Below are 17,064 nucleotides of genomic sequence, written 5' to 3'. Positions count from 1 at the left end.
TTCTTTCCATTTCAAAAAAGTTTCAATAAAATCGCGATGTAAGGGTTTCCCCTAAAAAACTTATGAAATTCAGACTGAAGGAAGGTCTTTATAAATTTGAAGGACACAAAATAAACGAAGGTATTTAGGACCATTCATTGTTGATGCACTTTTCTTGTTATTTCTTCCTGGTTACAAGCCATTACAGTTGCCTTCGAAGACTATGACGGCAATGCGAAGGTATTGGAACAGCGTACCTTCTGAGGCGGAACAGTTCCGTTCCAGAGCGTGTCCCTCGTGCATGGTATTATGCCCCTATTTATAGTGATGGTTCGGTATATAACTTCGTATGAAATTACAATCATGTATTCAATCCTATATATACAACCAAGGGCATCACCATATTTTTCCTTATAGACGTGCTGAACGAACCTCCATAATCTCTCTTCATCTGGTAGCCGAAGACCACTTTCATCCACCCAGATAAGAGCTTCGTGTTTGAATCATGAAGCCGAAGCTTCCAACTTCACCTTCGTGCGCGTTGACAGGACGAAGTTGATCCTGTCGTTAGATATAATTCTCTCTCCCTCTGAACAAAAGTGAAAGAACAAAAAGGATTGGAATGAATATATGCCATCAGAGCTATAAGCCCAAATGGTCTCATCTATATCATTACTGAAAATGATGCTCTGAGCTTTGTGGACAAGGCCCTCCCACGTATTAACCAAGACTCTGTGACACAACACTACTAATTACAAGTAAATATGAGTCGCTCTGCATCCGAACAGTATGATATAATACTACTCTTTCGATTTACAACCACACATAGCGGCCAAATCTAGATAGCTAACGTAGACTGCCCAAACAAGTTATCTTCCCAAGGCACACCTCCCTACCATTACCAGAAGGCTATCTCCAGTCTTTGTGCACGGTGCAGTTGTTCAAATTTAGTGGAACGGACTCATTCATCGTACCCGTATGATCAACTCATTCTATTTTATAAATCAAACAAAAAAAACTAGAACTAAAGAGTGAAATGATGATGACCACTTCGTTTCCATGGACCCGACATCTCGTGAGTGATGACAGCACAACAGATGTTGAACAGTAAGGGCGGTTTGTGGAGCTGAGCAGACTCTGTTCCATGGTACTCGTCTGCAGCTCAGCTGTAATGGCCAGATTGTCTTGCTGCCACTGTTCCAGATAGTACCTCGTGCTTCCCTCCCTGTCTCTCTTCACCTCTCATTTCGGGGGCTGGACTCCTAATAATTCCGAAAATGCAGTTGTCATGCGTCCCGGGTGTTACCTGGAGACGAAAACCATCACTGTTGTTCGAATTTCTCTGGTGTCTCATTGGCGGATGGACAGGAAACGGCCATCGGTGCCCTTTTCTTCTTCCCTGACGACGAACAGCAGTGGTTTCCTCGTCGCCTTCGCAGGTCACTCTCGGAGTCGTGCTGCAGAACAGTTTCAAGTTTAGTTGTTTAGCATGAGATCACCACCATGAGTGTCAGGGCTATGTGGATGGTGTCAAGGCAGCAGCTACCGTGTCAATTCTTGGATCATAAAACGTTGCGAAAAAGAAACCTATGGCCATCGGTGCTCCAGCAGTGCTGTCTGGTGCAGTTCTTCCTTCGTGCTGACAAATTGGCAATTAGGTCCGTCTGTAGAATTATTATGATAGTATATTTTGTATGTAGTAGGAGTATGAGTTTTCGTACATGAACAGTGATGAAATTTATGTGTCCATATATTTTTATCTTCATTTTATTCTGGTGATGGTGTGTACTGTGGTGTCTATATAAGTGCGCCTATTCACAACATCTCCTTTTGTGTGTGTTAGTTGCGCGCGCCATGGAGATGGCGCGACCGGGAAATGGTGGAGGAACCTTCGACGACGCCGTGACCTGGAGGCGCTGGAACGGCTTCCTGTCGTCGTACCCTGACATGGGCCGGGACTCCGACGGTGGCCGGGCGGCGCTGCAGCCGTTGCCGGCGCATGGCGTGGGCAGCCGGCGGCGCACGTACGCCGACGGCGAGCTCGACGTGTTCTCTGCCGAGCGGTACTTCAGAGGCGCAATGGACTACGGCAACGGGGACCGCAAGGAAGGTGTCTTTGTCACCGCCCCCGCGGTAGCGGGGCAGGTGCCGCAGCCCTTGGTGGAGACGGCCGCTGCGAGGCCGGCGGCGGAGGCCGTGGTAATGGCTAAGCCGTCCTGGACTCGCGCGTCGACCGTGAGCTTCACCGCGAGCTCGGCGTCCAGCGCCAACAGCCAGGCAGCGCTCTTCCGCGGCGGGCCCCGTCGACGGCGCAGCTCCTGCCGCGACAGCAAGTGCTGCGTGCGGGTCGGCGTGCTCATGCGCACGTGCTCCGGGAAGCGGTCGGTGAGCGTGGACGGCTGCGCGGCCAAGGAAGCCCCCGGCGCCGCCGAGGCAGCGGCGACCGGGATCGACTGGTACAGGGAGCTGAGGATGCACAAGGCCGCCCTCGGACTCTCTGGGCATGGCAATAGGCATGACCTGGTGCCCGCCGGTCTCCCGCCAAGCTTGAATCTTGGGACGGCGAAAGTGGCAGCCATCGGGAGTGAGGTGACAGCAGGCGAGGAGTCTGCTGAGCTCGCCTTCTCAAGATCTATGAGAAGGAGAAGCAACTTTACTCTGGTGGCTCCGGTCAGAGCCAACGTGCCGGTGAGCGGCCGCGTCGGCGAGCCCGCCGGAGCCGGTAAAGGTGGCGGTGGCAAGCACGACGATGACGACGCCGGGAGCGAGTCGAGCTCCGACCTGTTCGAGATCAAGAGCCTGATGATCAGCGATTGCCCCTACGAGCCGAGCGAGGCGAGCATCCAGTGGAGCGTGGTGACCGCGAGCGCCGCGGACGCGTCGGAGCGCGGTGACCGCGTCCCCGCCAGCGGCGGCGGCGGGAGGGGTCCTGTCTCCGGAAGGCAGCTACGGGGGTACCGCCCGCGCCCGACCGGGATTCTGGCGGGGTGCGCCAGCAACAGGGCCATAGATGTGTCCGCGGCGGCGATGCAGCGGCGCAGTGAAGCATTTCAGAAGGCTCGGAATGGAGCCTGAAGATTCTCTATTTTGTGGCCTCCTTGTGAATATTCGTTCATGCCATTGTAACTATCTTGGACGCTGTGTCAGATGAGAGTTTTATGGAACACACACAATAGCATATGGATATCGTTTAGAGTATGAGTATCATAATAGATTTTTCTCAAGCAAAAAGTATGACAACAAAATAACTTAGGACCTATTTTTTGCAAGCAAAGTATTTTTACATTTTTTATATAATATCATAAGTATGTTTGTTTGCATTTCTAAAAACTATATTTTTAAAACCATAATATTCTAGATATTATTGTATTTTGGAGTATTAGAAACTACACTCTAGCCCAAAGTTTTTATGGTATATCTAATACTATTGTTTATAATATTTCTCAAAACTATAGTATTTTTGGAGCTGACCAAAACTATGATACTATTATAATAACTGTAAAATATAGTATTGTAAAATTATGGTTTTAATAAACATTGTTGCTAAACAAACACTAAGATGATCGAGCGAGGTTTGAGACTCATATAACAGTATAAAACTCTTCAGAAATAACGGAGGTAAATTATGTCCTTCCATCTCTATACAGCCAGCGTTACATATTTGACGGCTATTTTTTTAGCAGTCGCTCAAAACTAAAAAAGTACTCCATCCGTTCCGAAATGTAATTTTATTTGAGACTAAACATATTCATTAATTAATTTATAAATATAGTTTGTATGTATGTTTACAAATAAATCTATGCACTACACGATTTGAGATAAGAGTAAAAATTCAGCTGCAGTAGAGAACTGGATGTAGTACTCTATTTTATCATAGCAGCTCATAAACGGCACATTCAGCGCATGTACGTAAGCTACCCTATACTCCACTGTAGTGAGCAGCATGCGGCAGGATGTGTACAAAAGAGATTTGAAAAAATAATATAATGTATAGTATTTGATATAGGGTTGAGATATGGAGCAATTTTAACTGCAGATATTTATAATATAAAGTAAATAATTTTACTGATAAGAATATAACATTTCTTTAAAGTAATTATCTAGATTTATATGAGTGCAAATAGTCCGACCTTCCGAGTCCCGAATCTCCCAGCGCTGGTGCCGCTAGCGCCGGCCACGACACTGCCTTCGGCCTTCCTCTGGTCCTAGGCCCTGAGACCCGAGCTGTCCCGAATCCCCAAACGCCGCTAGCGCCGCTAGCCCGCCCCACTATGGTGCCACCTGCCTCCCCCCAGCTGCTTCGTCCCCAGCGCTGCCACCCTAGAAGTGCAAGGGTTCCTCATCAACATTGTCTTCGGTAAGAGCTGCCCAGGGCTGCTTGTCTTCGTCATAGAAGCAAGCCTTCGACAAGCTGGGGCTCAGCGTCCCACAGGACCCATGTTCTGTGCCGTCTCCTGCCTTGAGGTTGTGGAGGGAAGGTAAATACTACTAGCTAGTCCATTGTCAGATGCTGGTGGTTATATACCTTCATCGTGTCCGCCAAATGGTCTTGTGCTACATGCCGATACTTTTTTTTAATGTAGGTGATCTATCTACCTGTCCGTGCAAGACTTCTTACAGAAGAAGGAAAATGAGAAGTTTGAGGAGGCTGAGAGGCAGAAAGGTCAGAAAAGGAAGAAGAGGGCCAAGTCTTGGTAATTAATTCTGACAGAAAGAGGAGATAAGGAAGAGGGCCAAGTCTTGGTAATGAACCCCTTGCTGTTGGACCATTAATCTACTAAAAATGGTGTTTGATTTACTAAAAATAGTGTTTGGGTTTGATTTACTTATTACGTTTTTGGGTGGGTGTGGGGCGGGTGTAAGGTAGGTGTATAGCTGTGGGTGTGGGTGTGGGTTGGGTCTGGGTTTATTGCCATTAGCAGGCCTGATTTTAGGACGGAGGAAGTAATATGTTATTTTTATCGGTTAAGCTCTGACTATAAAAAAAATTAAAGATTTATTGTTTTTGGCCAATTATAACAGCCAGAAATTAACACTGTTTAACGGTCACGCTCACGCCCGGCCTCTTTGCTGAGATATCCACACCGTCGCGTCAAGTGTCACCCATTTCAGACTGACTGCAACGTATGCCTCTTCCCTTCCCCTCCGCTAATACTGTTCATCGTATAGGGGCTACAGTGAACCCCTTCCTCGCGCAGCGGCGAGCGCTACCCTCTCCCCTTCCTCGCGACACTCTTCTCTCTCACGCCAGATGCAGGGGTTCACTGTAGCCGCCCCCTCGCCTGCTTCGCACGGAAGGAGCCGCCCGTGCCAGACACCGGAAACTTCTCGCTCCGTCTCGACGCGTCAGCGGAAGGGCGATTTTTCGCGGCGACGCGGCGGCGGATCTCCCGTCGGCCGGTGGAGTCGGCACCGGCCCCGGTCGGGTGCGCAGAAGACGAAGTCGACGTCGTGAGCACGCAGTGCCGTTCGCGACCGAAGACGAAGAGGGGTCAAATCCGCTTCCGCCGAGGTTCGTCGCGACCGATTCGTTGGCTTCCGTCTCCGACCATCGACGGCTCCATCAGATCCCGACGGAGATGCTTCGATTCGGCGTGTTGCGGGCGAAATCTTCCCTTCTTCAGGTACCACCATCGTCTGCCGCGTAAAATCAATACATGTTTGACGAATGTTTTAGAACACCACTCGTTTTCTTGAATAACCCAAGTTGATTTTGCCGACCCCATACGACTTCAACCAGATCCACACTTCTAGTGTGACCTGTGTACTTGTTATGGTTTTGGTCATTGGATTTAGCACCCGTAAGAACAACCTTTCTCTGTAGCCACCGCTGGGATGGCCAAACCTACACTAATTGGTCTGGGCATTCAGAACAACTTGGAACCCTACATTTCGGCGTCATGTTTGTAGGAGATGGAAACGGTCGACAATACAACCACATCAGTTGACCCGTACTTGCCAATGCAACCAAGGTTTTGAAACTGTTAGTTGCGTAACCTTACCCCTGCCAGTCAATTCCATTTTCCCACTGATGTTCAGTCAACTCAAGCAGCTATTAATTTACTTAACAAATTATATTTATATCGTTTCTGAGGATTGTGACCCTTTCTTACCATTGTTGTCTTCACCAATATATGGCATTCAACTCACTCCTTGAGTATGTCACAATTCAGTGTGGTTGCATGCAATACATTTATGTTCTTTCTTGTTCATTAGAATTCATGACATGTTCATTTACTTTGTAATATGATTCTCTGCCTGAACATGTGTTTCACCCACCAACATAAGTCATGTTCAAGACTGAAATATTCCTTACTCAGTACAATAGATGTTTCATCTGTATCTGCATGTACTATTTTTATTTGTAGTTCTATGCCATACACTTGCCTTACGTTTAATTATGTTTTTAATGTTGATGCTTTATGTATGAAAACATGTGACTGCCTACAAGTATTTGAGTGCTTTTGGCAAATTTATTCTTTGCATGTGTCTTTATGGTTTATAAATCGTACTGTACAATTGATATGTCATCTTCATTGTACTTGATCAGTACATTATGGACAAGTACATGTTTCTCAAGTGGCTTAACATACATTGGCTTGTTATCTTTCATCATCATTATGTCATATTCATCTGTATGTGCATGTACACTTTTTTTCAAGCTCTGTTACATACAGTTGCCTTAAGTTTCCTATAAGTTTGTAATGGTCATGCTTTATTTATGAATACATGCCGGTGCATACAATTTTGTAGGCACTCTTTTTGGGAACTTTATTGATTCCATTACTGCATATGCTTTATTAGGGTTTCCACATGTTACTTCATATATTAAATGTTTGTAGCGCATTTGATCATGGCATCCTCGACAGAAGAAAACATGAAGGCTTTGATGAAAGTCCTTGTAGACTGTGCCGACGATGCCACAAAATCCCTGGGGGGTTTAGTAGATCATGCATTAGACCACATGCATAATGAAGAGATCCTAGCTAGGACATTGTTTGCCATGAAAGAAAAACTAGAGTTGCTTCAGCAGGATGCCTTAGAGGCAAAAGTCCAAGCATTTCCAGAAATAGCTAAGTACGAGTGGGATGACTGAAAGGGAAATGTGCCCTTGGGCCATTTCTAAGTATTTTGGTGATTTAGTGTCCAACACAAGTGCTTAAGTGATAAACTATGTCAAATGATGGATAAGGTGCAAATCAATACAAAGGTATGATTCTAGACTTAGTACATTGGTTTTTGTGTACTAACATGTTTGTCTAAGTGTTAGAATCAGAGAAAATGAAATTGAAAAAGAGTGGCTCGAAGCAGCCAAGAGTCTGCTCAGTCTGGGTGCACCGGACTGTCCGGTGGTGCACCTGACAGTGTCCGGTGCGCAAGACTGGCATCCGTCAACTAGCTGCTCTCGGGACTTCGTCGGCGGCGTACGACTAAAATTCACCGGACTGTCCGGTGGTGCACCAGACTGTTCGGTGAGCCAACAGTCGGCCGGGCCAACGGTCGGCCGCGGAAACCGCGCGCGACGCGTGGCAAGTGCCAACGGTCGGATGGGGCAGCGGACTGTCTGGTGTGCACCGGACAGTGTCCGGTGCGCCAACGGCTCCAAAGCGCCAACGGTCGGCTTCGCCAAAGAAGGAAAGAAATCTGCACCGGACAGTGTCTGGTGGTGCACCGGACTGTCCGGTGCGCCAGGCGACAGAAGGCAAGATTTGCCTTCCTTGAATGCTCTCAACGGCTCCTAGCTGCCTTGGGGCTATAAAAGGGACCCCTAGGCGCATGGAGGAGAACACCAAGCATTCTCTGAGCATTCATAAGCACCAAGACTTCGATTCCGCGCATTTGATTCTTTGTGATAGCAACTAGAGCTCCATTTGAGTTGTGAACTCGTCGGGTTGTGTTGTGAGCTCTTGTTGTGACTTGTGTGCGTGTTGGTACTTTGATTTCGTGTCTTGTGTGCGTTGCTCATCCCTCTCTTACTCCGTGCTTCTTTGTGAACATCAAAGTGTAAGGGCGAGAGGCTCCAAGTTGTGGAGATTCCTCGCAAGTGGGATATAGTAAAGTGAAAGCAAAACACCGTGGTATTCAAGTGGGTCTTTGGACCGCTTGAAAGGGGTTGATTGCAACTCTCGTCCGTTGGGACGCCACAACGTGGAGTAGGCAAGTGTTGGACTTTGCCGAACCACGAGATAAACCACCGTGCCATCTCTGTGTTGATCTCTTTGTGGTTATCGTGTTGTGCAAGCTCTCCTCTCTAGCCACTTGGCTTAATTGTGCTAACTCCTAATCTAGTTTTGTGGATTAAGTTTCAAGTTTTTACAGGATCACCTATTCACCCCCCCTCTAGGTGCTCTCAATTGGTATCAGAGCCGTTCTCTTCAAGAAAGGGACTAATCGCCCGAAGAGATGGATCCTAAGGGCAAGGGGATGGTGGTCAACGATAAGGAGAAGGAGTCCTTTGTCAATGATCCAAAGGAGGACAAGCCTACTGACTCGGGCTCGAGCCACAAAAGAAAAGATGGGAGGAAGAAGAAAACAAGGCGTATCAAAGAGATAGTCTACTACGACAGCGACGAATCCTCTTCTTACCAAAAGGACGACGACAACGACTATGAGAAAAAGAAGACGGTTAATTCAAACTTCTCTTTTGATTATTCTCGTATTCCTCAAAGTACCAATGCTCATTTACTCTCCATTCCACTTGGTAAACCTCCTCATTTTGATGGAGAGGACTACGGATTTTGGAGTCACAAAATGTGTAGTCACTTGTTCTCTCTCCATCCTAGTATATGGGAGATAGTAGAGAGTGGAATGAAATTTGATAGCTCGGATTGTCCTTTGTTTATCAATGAACAGATTCATAAAAATGCACAAGCTACTACTATGTTGTTAGCCTCATTGTGCAGGGACGAGTACCATAAGGTGAGCGGCTTGGACAATGCCAAGCAGATCTGGGACACCCTCAAGATCTCACATGAGGGGAATGATGTCACCATGCTCACCAAGATGGAGTTGGTGGAAGGCGAACTCGGGAGATTCGCGATGATAAGAGGGGAGGAGCCAACCCAGACATACAACAGGCTCAAGACCCTCATCAACAAGATAAGGAGCTATGGAAGCACGCGATGGACGGACCACGACGTCGTCCGCCTAATGCTAAGGTCCTTTATTGTACTTGATCCACATCTGGTAAACAATATTCGTGAAAATCCTAGGTACACCAAGATGTCGCCCGAAGAAATTCTTGGGAAATTTGTAAGCGGGCGGATGATGATCAAGGAGGCGAGATACGTGGATGATGCATTGAATGGCCTAATCCACGAGCCTCAAACTGTTGCTCTCAAAGCGACAAGGAGCAAGGAGGCACTACCTAGCAAGGTGGCGCAAGTTGAGGCGGCCGGGCTTAATGAGGAAGAAATGGCCCTTATCATCAAGCGGTTCAAGACGGCGCTAAAGGGTCGCAAGGAGCACCCCAACAAGAACAAGACGAAGGGGAAGCGCTCCTACTTCAAATGTGGTAAGATTGGTCATTTTATTGCTAATTGTCCCGATAATGATAGTGACCAGGAAAAGAAGAGTGGAAAGTGGGAAAAGAAGAAGAACTACAAGAAGGCGAAGGGCGAGGCACATCTTGGAAAGGAGTGGGATTCGGATTGCTCCTCGTCCGACTCCGACAACGAAGGACTCGCCGCCACTGCCTTCAACAAGTCATCCCTCTTCCCCAACGAGCATCACACATGCCTCATGGCAAAGGAGAAGAAGGTATGTACTCGAAACAATACTACTTATGCTTCTTCAAGCGAGGATGAGTCTAGTGATGATGATGAAATAGACTATTCATGCTTATTCAAGGGCTTAGATAGAACTAAGATTGATAAGATTAATGAATTCATTGATGCTTTGAATGATAAGAATAGATTACTAGAAAAACAAGAGGACCTTTTATATGAAGAGCATGATAAATTTGTTAGTGCACAAAATTCTCTTGCTCTAGAAGTTAAAAGGAATGAAATGCTTTCTTGTGAACTATCTACATGTCATGAAACTATTTCTACTTTAAAAGGTGCTAATGATGATTTAAATGCTAAACTAGAAGTAGCAAACAAAACTAACTCTTGTGTAGAACATGTTATGATTTGCAATAGGTGCAAAGATTTTAATGTTGATGCTTGTAGTGAACACCTAGTTTGCATGTCTAAATTAAATAATGAAGTGGCTAGTCTTAATGCCCAAATTAAGACTAGCAAGAGTGAATTTGACAAGCTAAAATTTGCAAGGGATGCCTACATGATTGGTAGACACCCCTCAATTAAGGATGATCTTGGCTTCAAGAGGGAAGTCAAGAACTTAACAAGCCATAAGGCTTCCATCTCCGCCAAGGAGAAAGGGAAGGCCTTATGGCTAGTAGTGCTCAAAAGAACCATGCCTTCATGTATCATGATAGGAGACATTCTAAAAAAGTTTATAGAAGTTATGATGCTTTTGATTCTCATGCCATGGTTGCTTCTAGTTCTTCTATTATGGATGATAGAAATTTAGCTAGGAGAAATGTTATTAATCACATGCCTAGAAGAAATGTTGTTCATGTTTCTAGGAAAATAATAAATGAACCTTCTACAATCTATCATGCTTTAAATGCTCCCTTTGCTATTTGTAGAAAGGATAGGAAGATAGTTGCTAGAAAATTAGGGGCAAAATGCAAGGGAGATAAAACTTGCATTTGGGTCCCTAAGACTATTTGTACTAACCTTGCAGGACCCAACAAGAGTTGGGTACCTAAGACCCAAGCCTAAATCTGCCTTGCAGGTTTATGCATCCAGGGGATCAAGCTGGATTATCGACAGCGAATGCACAAACCACATGACGGGGGAGAAGAAGATGTTCACCTCCTACGTCAAGAATAAAGATCCCCAAGATTCAATCATATTCGGTGACGGGAATCAAGGCAAGGTTAAAGGCTTAGGCAAGATTGCAATATCAAATGAGCACTCTATTTCTAATGTATTCTTAGTAGAGTCGCTTGGATATAATTTGTTATCCGTAAGTCAATTATGTAATATGGGATATAATTGTCTATTCACAAATGTAGATGTGTCTGTCTTTAGAAGAAGTGATGGTTCATTAGCTTTTAAAGGTGTATTAGACGGCAAACTCTATTTAGTTGATTTTGCAAAAGAGGAGGCCAGTCTAGATGCATGCTTAATTGCTAAGACTAGCATGGGCTGGCTGTGGCATCGCCGCTTAGCACATGTGGGGATGAAGAACCTTCACAAGCTTCTAAAGGGAGAACACGTGATAGGTCTAACTAATGTTACTTTCGAAAAAGATAGACCGTGTGCGGCTTGTCAAGCAGGGAAACAGGTGGGAAGCTCTCATCATGCCAAAAATGTGATGACAACATCAAGACCCCTGGAGTTACTTTATATGGACCTCTTCGGACCCGTCGCCTATCTAAGCATAGGAGGAAGTAAGTATGGTCTTGTTATAGTTGATGATTTTCCCGCTTCACTTGGGTATTCTTTTTGCAGGATAAATCTGAAACCCAAGGGACCCTCAAGCGCTTCCTATGGAGAGCTCAAAACGAGTTTGAGCTCAAGGTAAAGAAGATAAGAAGCGACAATGGGTCCGAGTTCAAGAACCTTCAAGTAGAGGAGTATCTTGAGGAGGAAGGAATCAAGCACGAGTTCTCCGCTCTCTACACACCACAGCAAAATGGTGTGGTAGAGAGGAAGAACAGGACGCTTATAGACATGGCGAGGACGATGCTTGGAGAGTTCAAGACCCCCGAGCGCTTTTGGTCAGAAGCCGTGAACATGGCTTGCCACGCCATCAACCGGGTCTACCTTCATCGCCTCCTCAAGAAGACTTCATATGAGCTACTAACCGGTAACAAACCCAATGTTTCGTATTTCCGAGTTTTTGGGAGTAAATGCTACATTCTAGTGAAGAAGGGTAGGAATTCCAAATTTGCTCCCAAAGCGGTAGAAGGGTTTTTGTTAGGTTATGACTCAAATACAAAGGCGTATAGGGTCTTCAACAAATCATCGGGTTTGGTTGAAGTCTCTAGCGACGTTGTATTTGATGAGACTAATGGCTCTCCAAGAGAGCAAGTTGTTGATCTTGATGATGTAGATGAAGAAGACGTTCCAACACCGCAATACGCACCATGGCGATTGGAGATGTGCGGCCACAGGAGCAAAATGCGCGAAATCAACCTTCTTCCTCAACAATGGTGCATCCCCCAACTCAAGACGATGAACAGGTTCATCAAGAGGAGACGTGTGATCAAGGGGGAGCACAAAATGATCATGTAATGGAGGAAGAAGCACAACAGACACCTCCAACTCAAGTCCGAGCGATGATTCAAAGGGATCATCCCGTCGACCAGATTTTGGGTGACATTAGCAAGGGAGTAACTACTCAGTCTCGATTAGTTAATTTTTGTGAACATTACTTCTTTGTCTCTTCTATTGAGCCTTTCAGGGTAGAGGAGGCCTTGCTAGATCCGGACTAGGTGTTGGCCATGCAGGAGGAGCTCAACAACTTCAAAAGAAATGAAGTTTGGACACTGGTGCCTCGTCCCAAGCAAAATGTTGTGGGAACCAAGTGGGTGTTCCGCAACAAACAAGACGAGCATGGGGTGGTGACAAGGAACAAGGCACGACTTGTGGCAAAAGGTTATGCCCAAGTCGCAGGTTTGGACTTTGAGGAGACTTTTGCTCCTGTGGCTAGGCTAGAGTCCATTCGTATATTGCTAGCATATGCCGCTCACCACTCTTTTAGGTTGTTCCAAATGGATGTGAAGAGCGCCTTCCTCAACGGGCCAATCAAGGAAGAGGTGTACGTGGAGCAACCCCCTGGCTTCGAGGATGAACGGTACCCCGACCATGTGTGTAAGCTCTCTAAGACGCTCTATGGACTTAAGCAAGCCCCAAGAGCATGGTATGAATGCCTTAGAGACTTTTTAATTGCTAACACTTTCAAGGTCGGGAAAGCCGATCCAACTCTTTTTACTAAGACATGTGATGGTGATCTTTTTGTGTGCCAAATTTATGTCGATGACATAATATTTGGTTCTACTAACCAAAAGTCTTGTGAAGAGTTTAGCAGGGTAATGACTCAAAAGTTTGAGATGTCGATGATGGGCGAGTTAAGCTATTTCCTTGGGTTCCAAGTGAGGCAACTCAAGGATAGGACCTTCATCTCCCAAACGAAGTACACACAAGACTTGATCAAGCGGTTTGGGATGAAGGACGCCAAGCCCGCAAAGACTCCAATGGGAACCGACGGACACACCGACCTCAACAAAGGAGGTAAGTCCGTTGATCAAAAGGCATACCGGTCTATGATAGGGTCTTTACTTTATTTATGTGCTAGTAGACCGAATATTATGCTTAGTGTATGCATGTGTGCTAGATTTCAATCTGATCCAAGGGAGTGTCACTTAGTGGTCGTGAAGCGAATACTTAGATATTTAGTCGCTACGTCTTGCTTCGGGATCTGGTATCCAAAGGGGTCTACCTTTGACTTGATTGGATATTCAGACTCTGATTATGCTGGATGTAAGGTCGATAGGAAGAGCACATCGGGGACGTGCCAATTCTTAGGAAGGTCCCTGGTGTCGTGGAGTTCTAAGAAACAAACCTCCGTTGCCCTATCCACCGCTGAGGCCGAGTACGTTGCCGCAGGACAGTGTTGCGCGCAACTACTTTGGATGAGGCAAACCCTCAGGGACTTCGGCTACAATTTGAGCAAAGTCCCACTCCTATGTGATAATGAGAGTGCTATCCGCATGGCAGATAATTGAAAGTCACCTAGAGGGGGGTGAATAGGGCGAAACTGAAATTTACAAAGTTAATCACAACTACAAGCCGGGTTAGCGTTAGAAATATAATCGAGTCTGCGAGAGAGGGTGGAAAACAAATCGCAAGCGAATAAGGAGTGTGACACGCCGATTTGTTTTACCGAGGTTCGGTTCTCGCAAACCTACTCCCCGTTGAGGTGGTCACAAAGACCGGGTCTCTTTCAACCCTTTCCCTCTCTCAAATGATCCCTCGGACCGAATGAGCTTCTTCTTCTCAATCAAACGGGAACAAACTTCCCCGCAAGGACCACCACACAATTGGTGTCTCTTGCCTTGGTTACAATTGAGTTGATCGCAAGAAAGATCGAAAGAAAGCACGATTGCAAAAGCCAAGCGACAAGAGCGGAAAATAATACACGGATCTTTCTCTCTCTCAAGTTACTAATCACTAATGATCACTTGTCTCAACTTTGGAACTTGGAGAGATTGGAGGCTTTGAATGTGTCTTGGAATGGATTGCTAGCTCTTGTATTGAATGTTGAAGGTTGGAATGCTTGGTTGAAGTGAATGGAGGTGGTTGGGGTTGTATTTATAGCCACCAACCACTTCCTAGCCGTTGCTCCATTCTGCGGACCGCGGACGGTCCGCCCGCCTGGTCCGAACGGTCCGCCCCTATAGATCAACGGCTGAAAACACAACGGTCAGCAGTAACGGCTATATCAACGGCTATATTGCATTTAATGCGTCGTCAGATGTTAGATAAAGCCAGTCGCAGATGGTCCGGTCGTGCACCCCGGACGGTCCGCGAGGACGCTATAATTCATTTTTCCGAACCCGTCACCTTCGGGTTTTTCGGTTCCTCACCTACCGGACGGTCCGCGCCTGAGACCGGACGGTCCGCGCGAGGTCTCGGACGGTCCTTGCTTTCCTCCGGACGGTCCGTAGTGCAGACTTGGATTTTTGCATTGGTTCTGTCCGAGGGTCATCCTGGTGTTGCGGACGACATGCGCTTGGCCTGTTTTTCCAAAAAGCTTCTCCTGTTCGGAATAATCTACGGTATTCCAGACAGTCGATTTAGTATAGTTGTAGATGAACCTTTGGCACCTGTAGAATATATGATCTAGAGCAAACTAGTTAGTCCAATTATTTGTGTTGGGCAATTCAATCACCAAAATCAATTAGGAAATAGGTGTAAGCCTAATCCCCTTTCAATAATCCTGTTGAACACAGCCGCACAAAGCACATAGACATCCGGCATCACTTTTTGAGAGACCACCAGCAAAAGGGAGATATCGAAGTGTTTCATGTTAGCTCCGAGAACCAGCTAGCCGATATCTTTACCAAGCCTTTAGATGAGCAGACCTTTTGCAAGTTGCGTAGTGAGCTAAATGTCTTAGATTCACGGAACTTGGATTGATTTATAGCTTACATGTGTTTATGCCTTTGATCGTGTTCCTTATGCATTTTGTTGCTTATGGTGCTCAAGTTGTACAAACACTCCCCGGACCTCACAAGTCCATTTGCAAGTGATGCACATATTTAGGGGGAGATGTGCTACAACTTGACCCTTTGAGACTAACCATGTGCTTGAGTTTGCTAGATTTAGTCTCAAAGGTGGATTGAAAGGGAAAAGATGGACTTCAACCATGCAAGACTTCCACTGCACTCCGATGAAAGAGTAACTTATTCCAAGTTCATCTTTGTACACTTATTGTCTTTTTACTCTTAGTTGAAGATTTTGGTGAGGCAATGGGGTTAAAGGGCCAAGATTGATCCCGTTTTGGTGCTTGATGCCAAAGGGGGAGAAAATAAGGCCAAAGCAACAAATGGATGAGCTACCACTTGAGAATATTGAAAATAGTAGAATAGAGCTTGAAAATAGTAGAATAGAGCTTTTGGTTTGTCAAAAATCTCTTGTTGTCTCTTTTGTCAAAAGTTGGCTTCTTGTGGGGAGAAGGTTTGATTATGGGAAATAGGCGGAGTTTTTAAATCTGTGATCAATTTCTCTTGGAATATCTTTCTCTATGCCTCAACAAGTGAATTTGACTTAGAGATAGGAAATTGAGTTTGATTTGCAAAAACAAAACCAAGTGGTGGCAAAGAATGATCCATATATGCCATATTTGAATCAAAACAATTTTGTGTTTTCATTTGCATTGATGTTGCACTTCTTTTAGTTGCTTTTTGTTGTGTTGGCATAAATCACCAAAAAGGGGGAGATTGAAAGGGTAAGTATTTTGGTGATTTAGTGTCCAACACAAGTGCTTAAGTGATAAACTATGTCAAATGATGGATAAGGTGCAAATCAATACAAAGGTATGATTCTAGACTTAGTACATTGGTTTTTGTGTACTAACATGTTTGTCTAAGTGTTAGAATCAGAGAAAATGAAATTGAAAAAGAGTGGCTCGAAGCAGCCAAGAGTTTGCACAGTCTGGGTGCACCGGACTGTCCGGTGCGCAAGACTGACATCCGTCAACTAGCTGCTCTCGGGACTTCGTCGGCGGCGTACGGCTAAAATTCACCGGACTGTCCGGTGAGCCAACAGTCGGCCGGGCCAACGGTTGGCCGCGGAATCCGCGCGCGATGCGTGGCAAGTGCCAACGGTCGGATGGGGCACCAGACTGTCCGTTGTGCACCGGACAGTGTCCGGTGCGCCAACGGCTCCAAAGCGCCAACAGTCAGCTTTGCCAAAGAAGGAAAGAAATCCGCACCGGACAGTGTTCGGTGGTGCACCAGACTATCCGGTGCGCCAGGCGACAGAAGGCAAGATTTGCCTTCCTGGAATGCTCTCAACGGCTCCTAGCTGCCTTGGGGCTATAAAAGGGACCCCTAGGTGCATGGAGGAGAACACCAAGCATTCTCTGAGCATTCATAAGCACCAAGACTTCGATTCCGCGCATTTGATTCTTTGTGATAGCAACTAGAGCTCCATTTGAGTTGTGAACTCGTCGGGTTGTGTTGTGAGCTCTTGTTGTGACTTGTGTGCGTGTTGGTACTCTGATTTCGTGTCTTGTGTGCGTTGCTCATCCCTCTCTTACTCCGTGCTTCTTTGTGAACATCAAAGTGTAAGGGCGAGAGGCTCCAAGTTGTGGAGATTCCTCGCAAGTGGGATATAGTAAAGTGAAAGCAAAACACTGTGGGTATTCAAGTGGGTCTTTGGACCGCTTGAAAGGGGTTGATTGCAACCCTCGTCCATTGGGATGCCACAACGTGGAGTAGGCAAGTGTTGGACTTGGCCGAACCACGGGATAAACCACTGTGCCATCTCTGTGTTGATCTCT

At 46.1% G+C, this 17,064-nt stretch overlaps 1 protein-coding gene across 1 annotated transcript; it reads left to right on the top strand.

Annotated features, from left to right (window-relative positions):
- Positions 1 to 1,339: 1,339 nt before the first annotated feature.
- On the top strand, positions 1,340 to 3,238 carry LOC103626223 (protein PHYTOCHROME KINASE SUBSTRATE 1). Its single transcript, XM_008646627.3, has 2 exons — positions 1,340 to 1,637; positions 1,823 to 3,238. Exon 2 carries the CDS (start codon positions 1,834 to 1,836, stop codon positions 3,052 to 3,054), a length of 1,221 nt encoding a protein of 406 aa, XP_008644849.1. The 5' UTR covers positions 1,340 to 1,637; positions 1,823 to 1,833; the 3' UTR covers positions 3,055 to 3,238.
- Positions 3,239 to 17,064: the final 13,826 nt, after the last annotated feature.

The sequence above is a fragment of the Zea mays genome, chromosome 5 (assembly GCF_902167145.1).
Source record: "Zea mays cultivar B73 chromosome 5, Zm-B73-REFERENCE-NAM-5.0, whole genome shotgun sequence".
Classification (NCBI taxonomy): domain Eukaryota; kingdom Viridiplantae; phylum Streptophyta; class Magnoliopsida; order Poales; family Poaceae; genus Zea; species Zea mays.
This window is presented reverse-complemented; position numbering and strand designations above follow the sequence as displayed.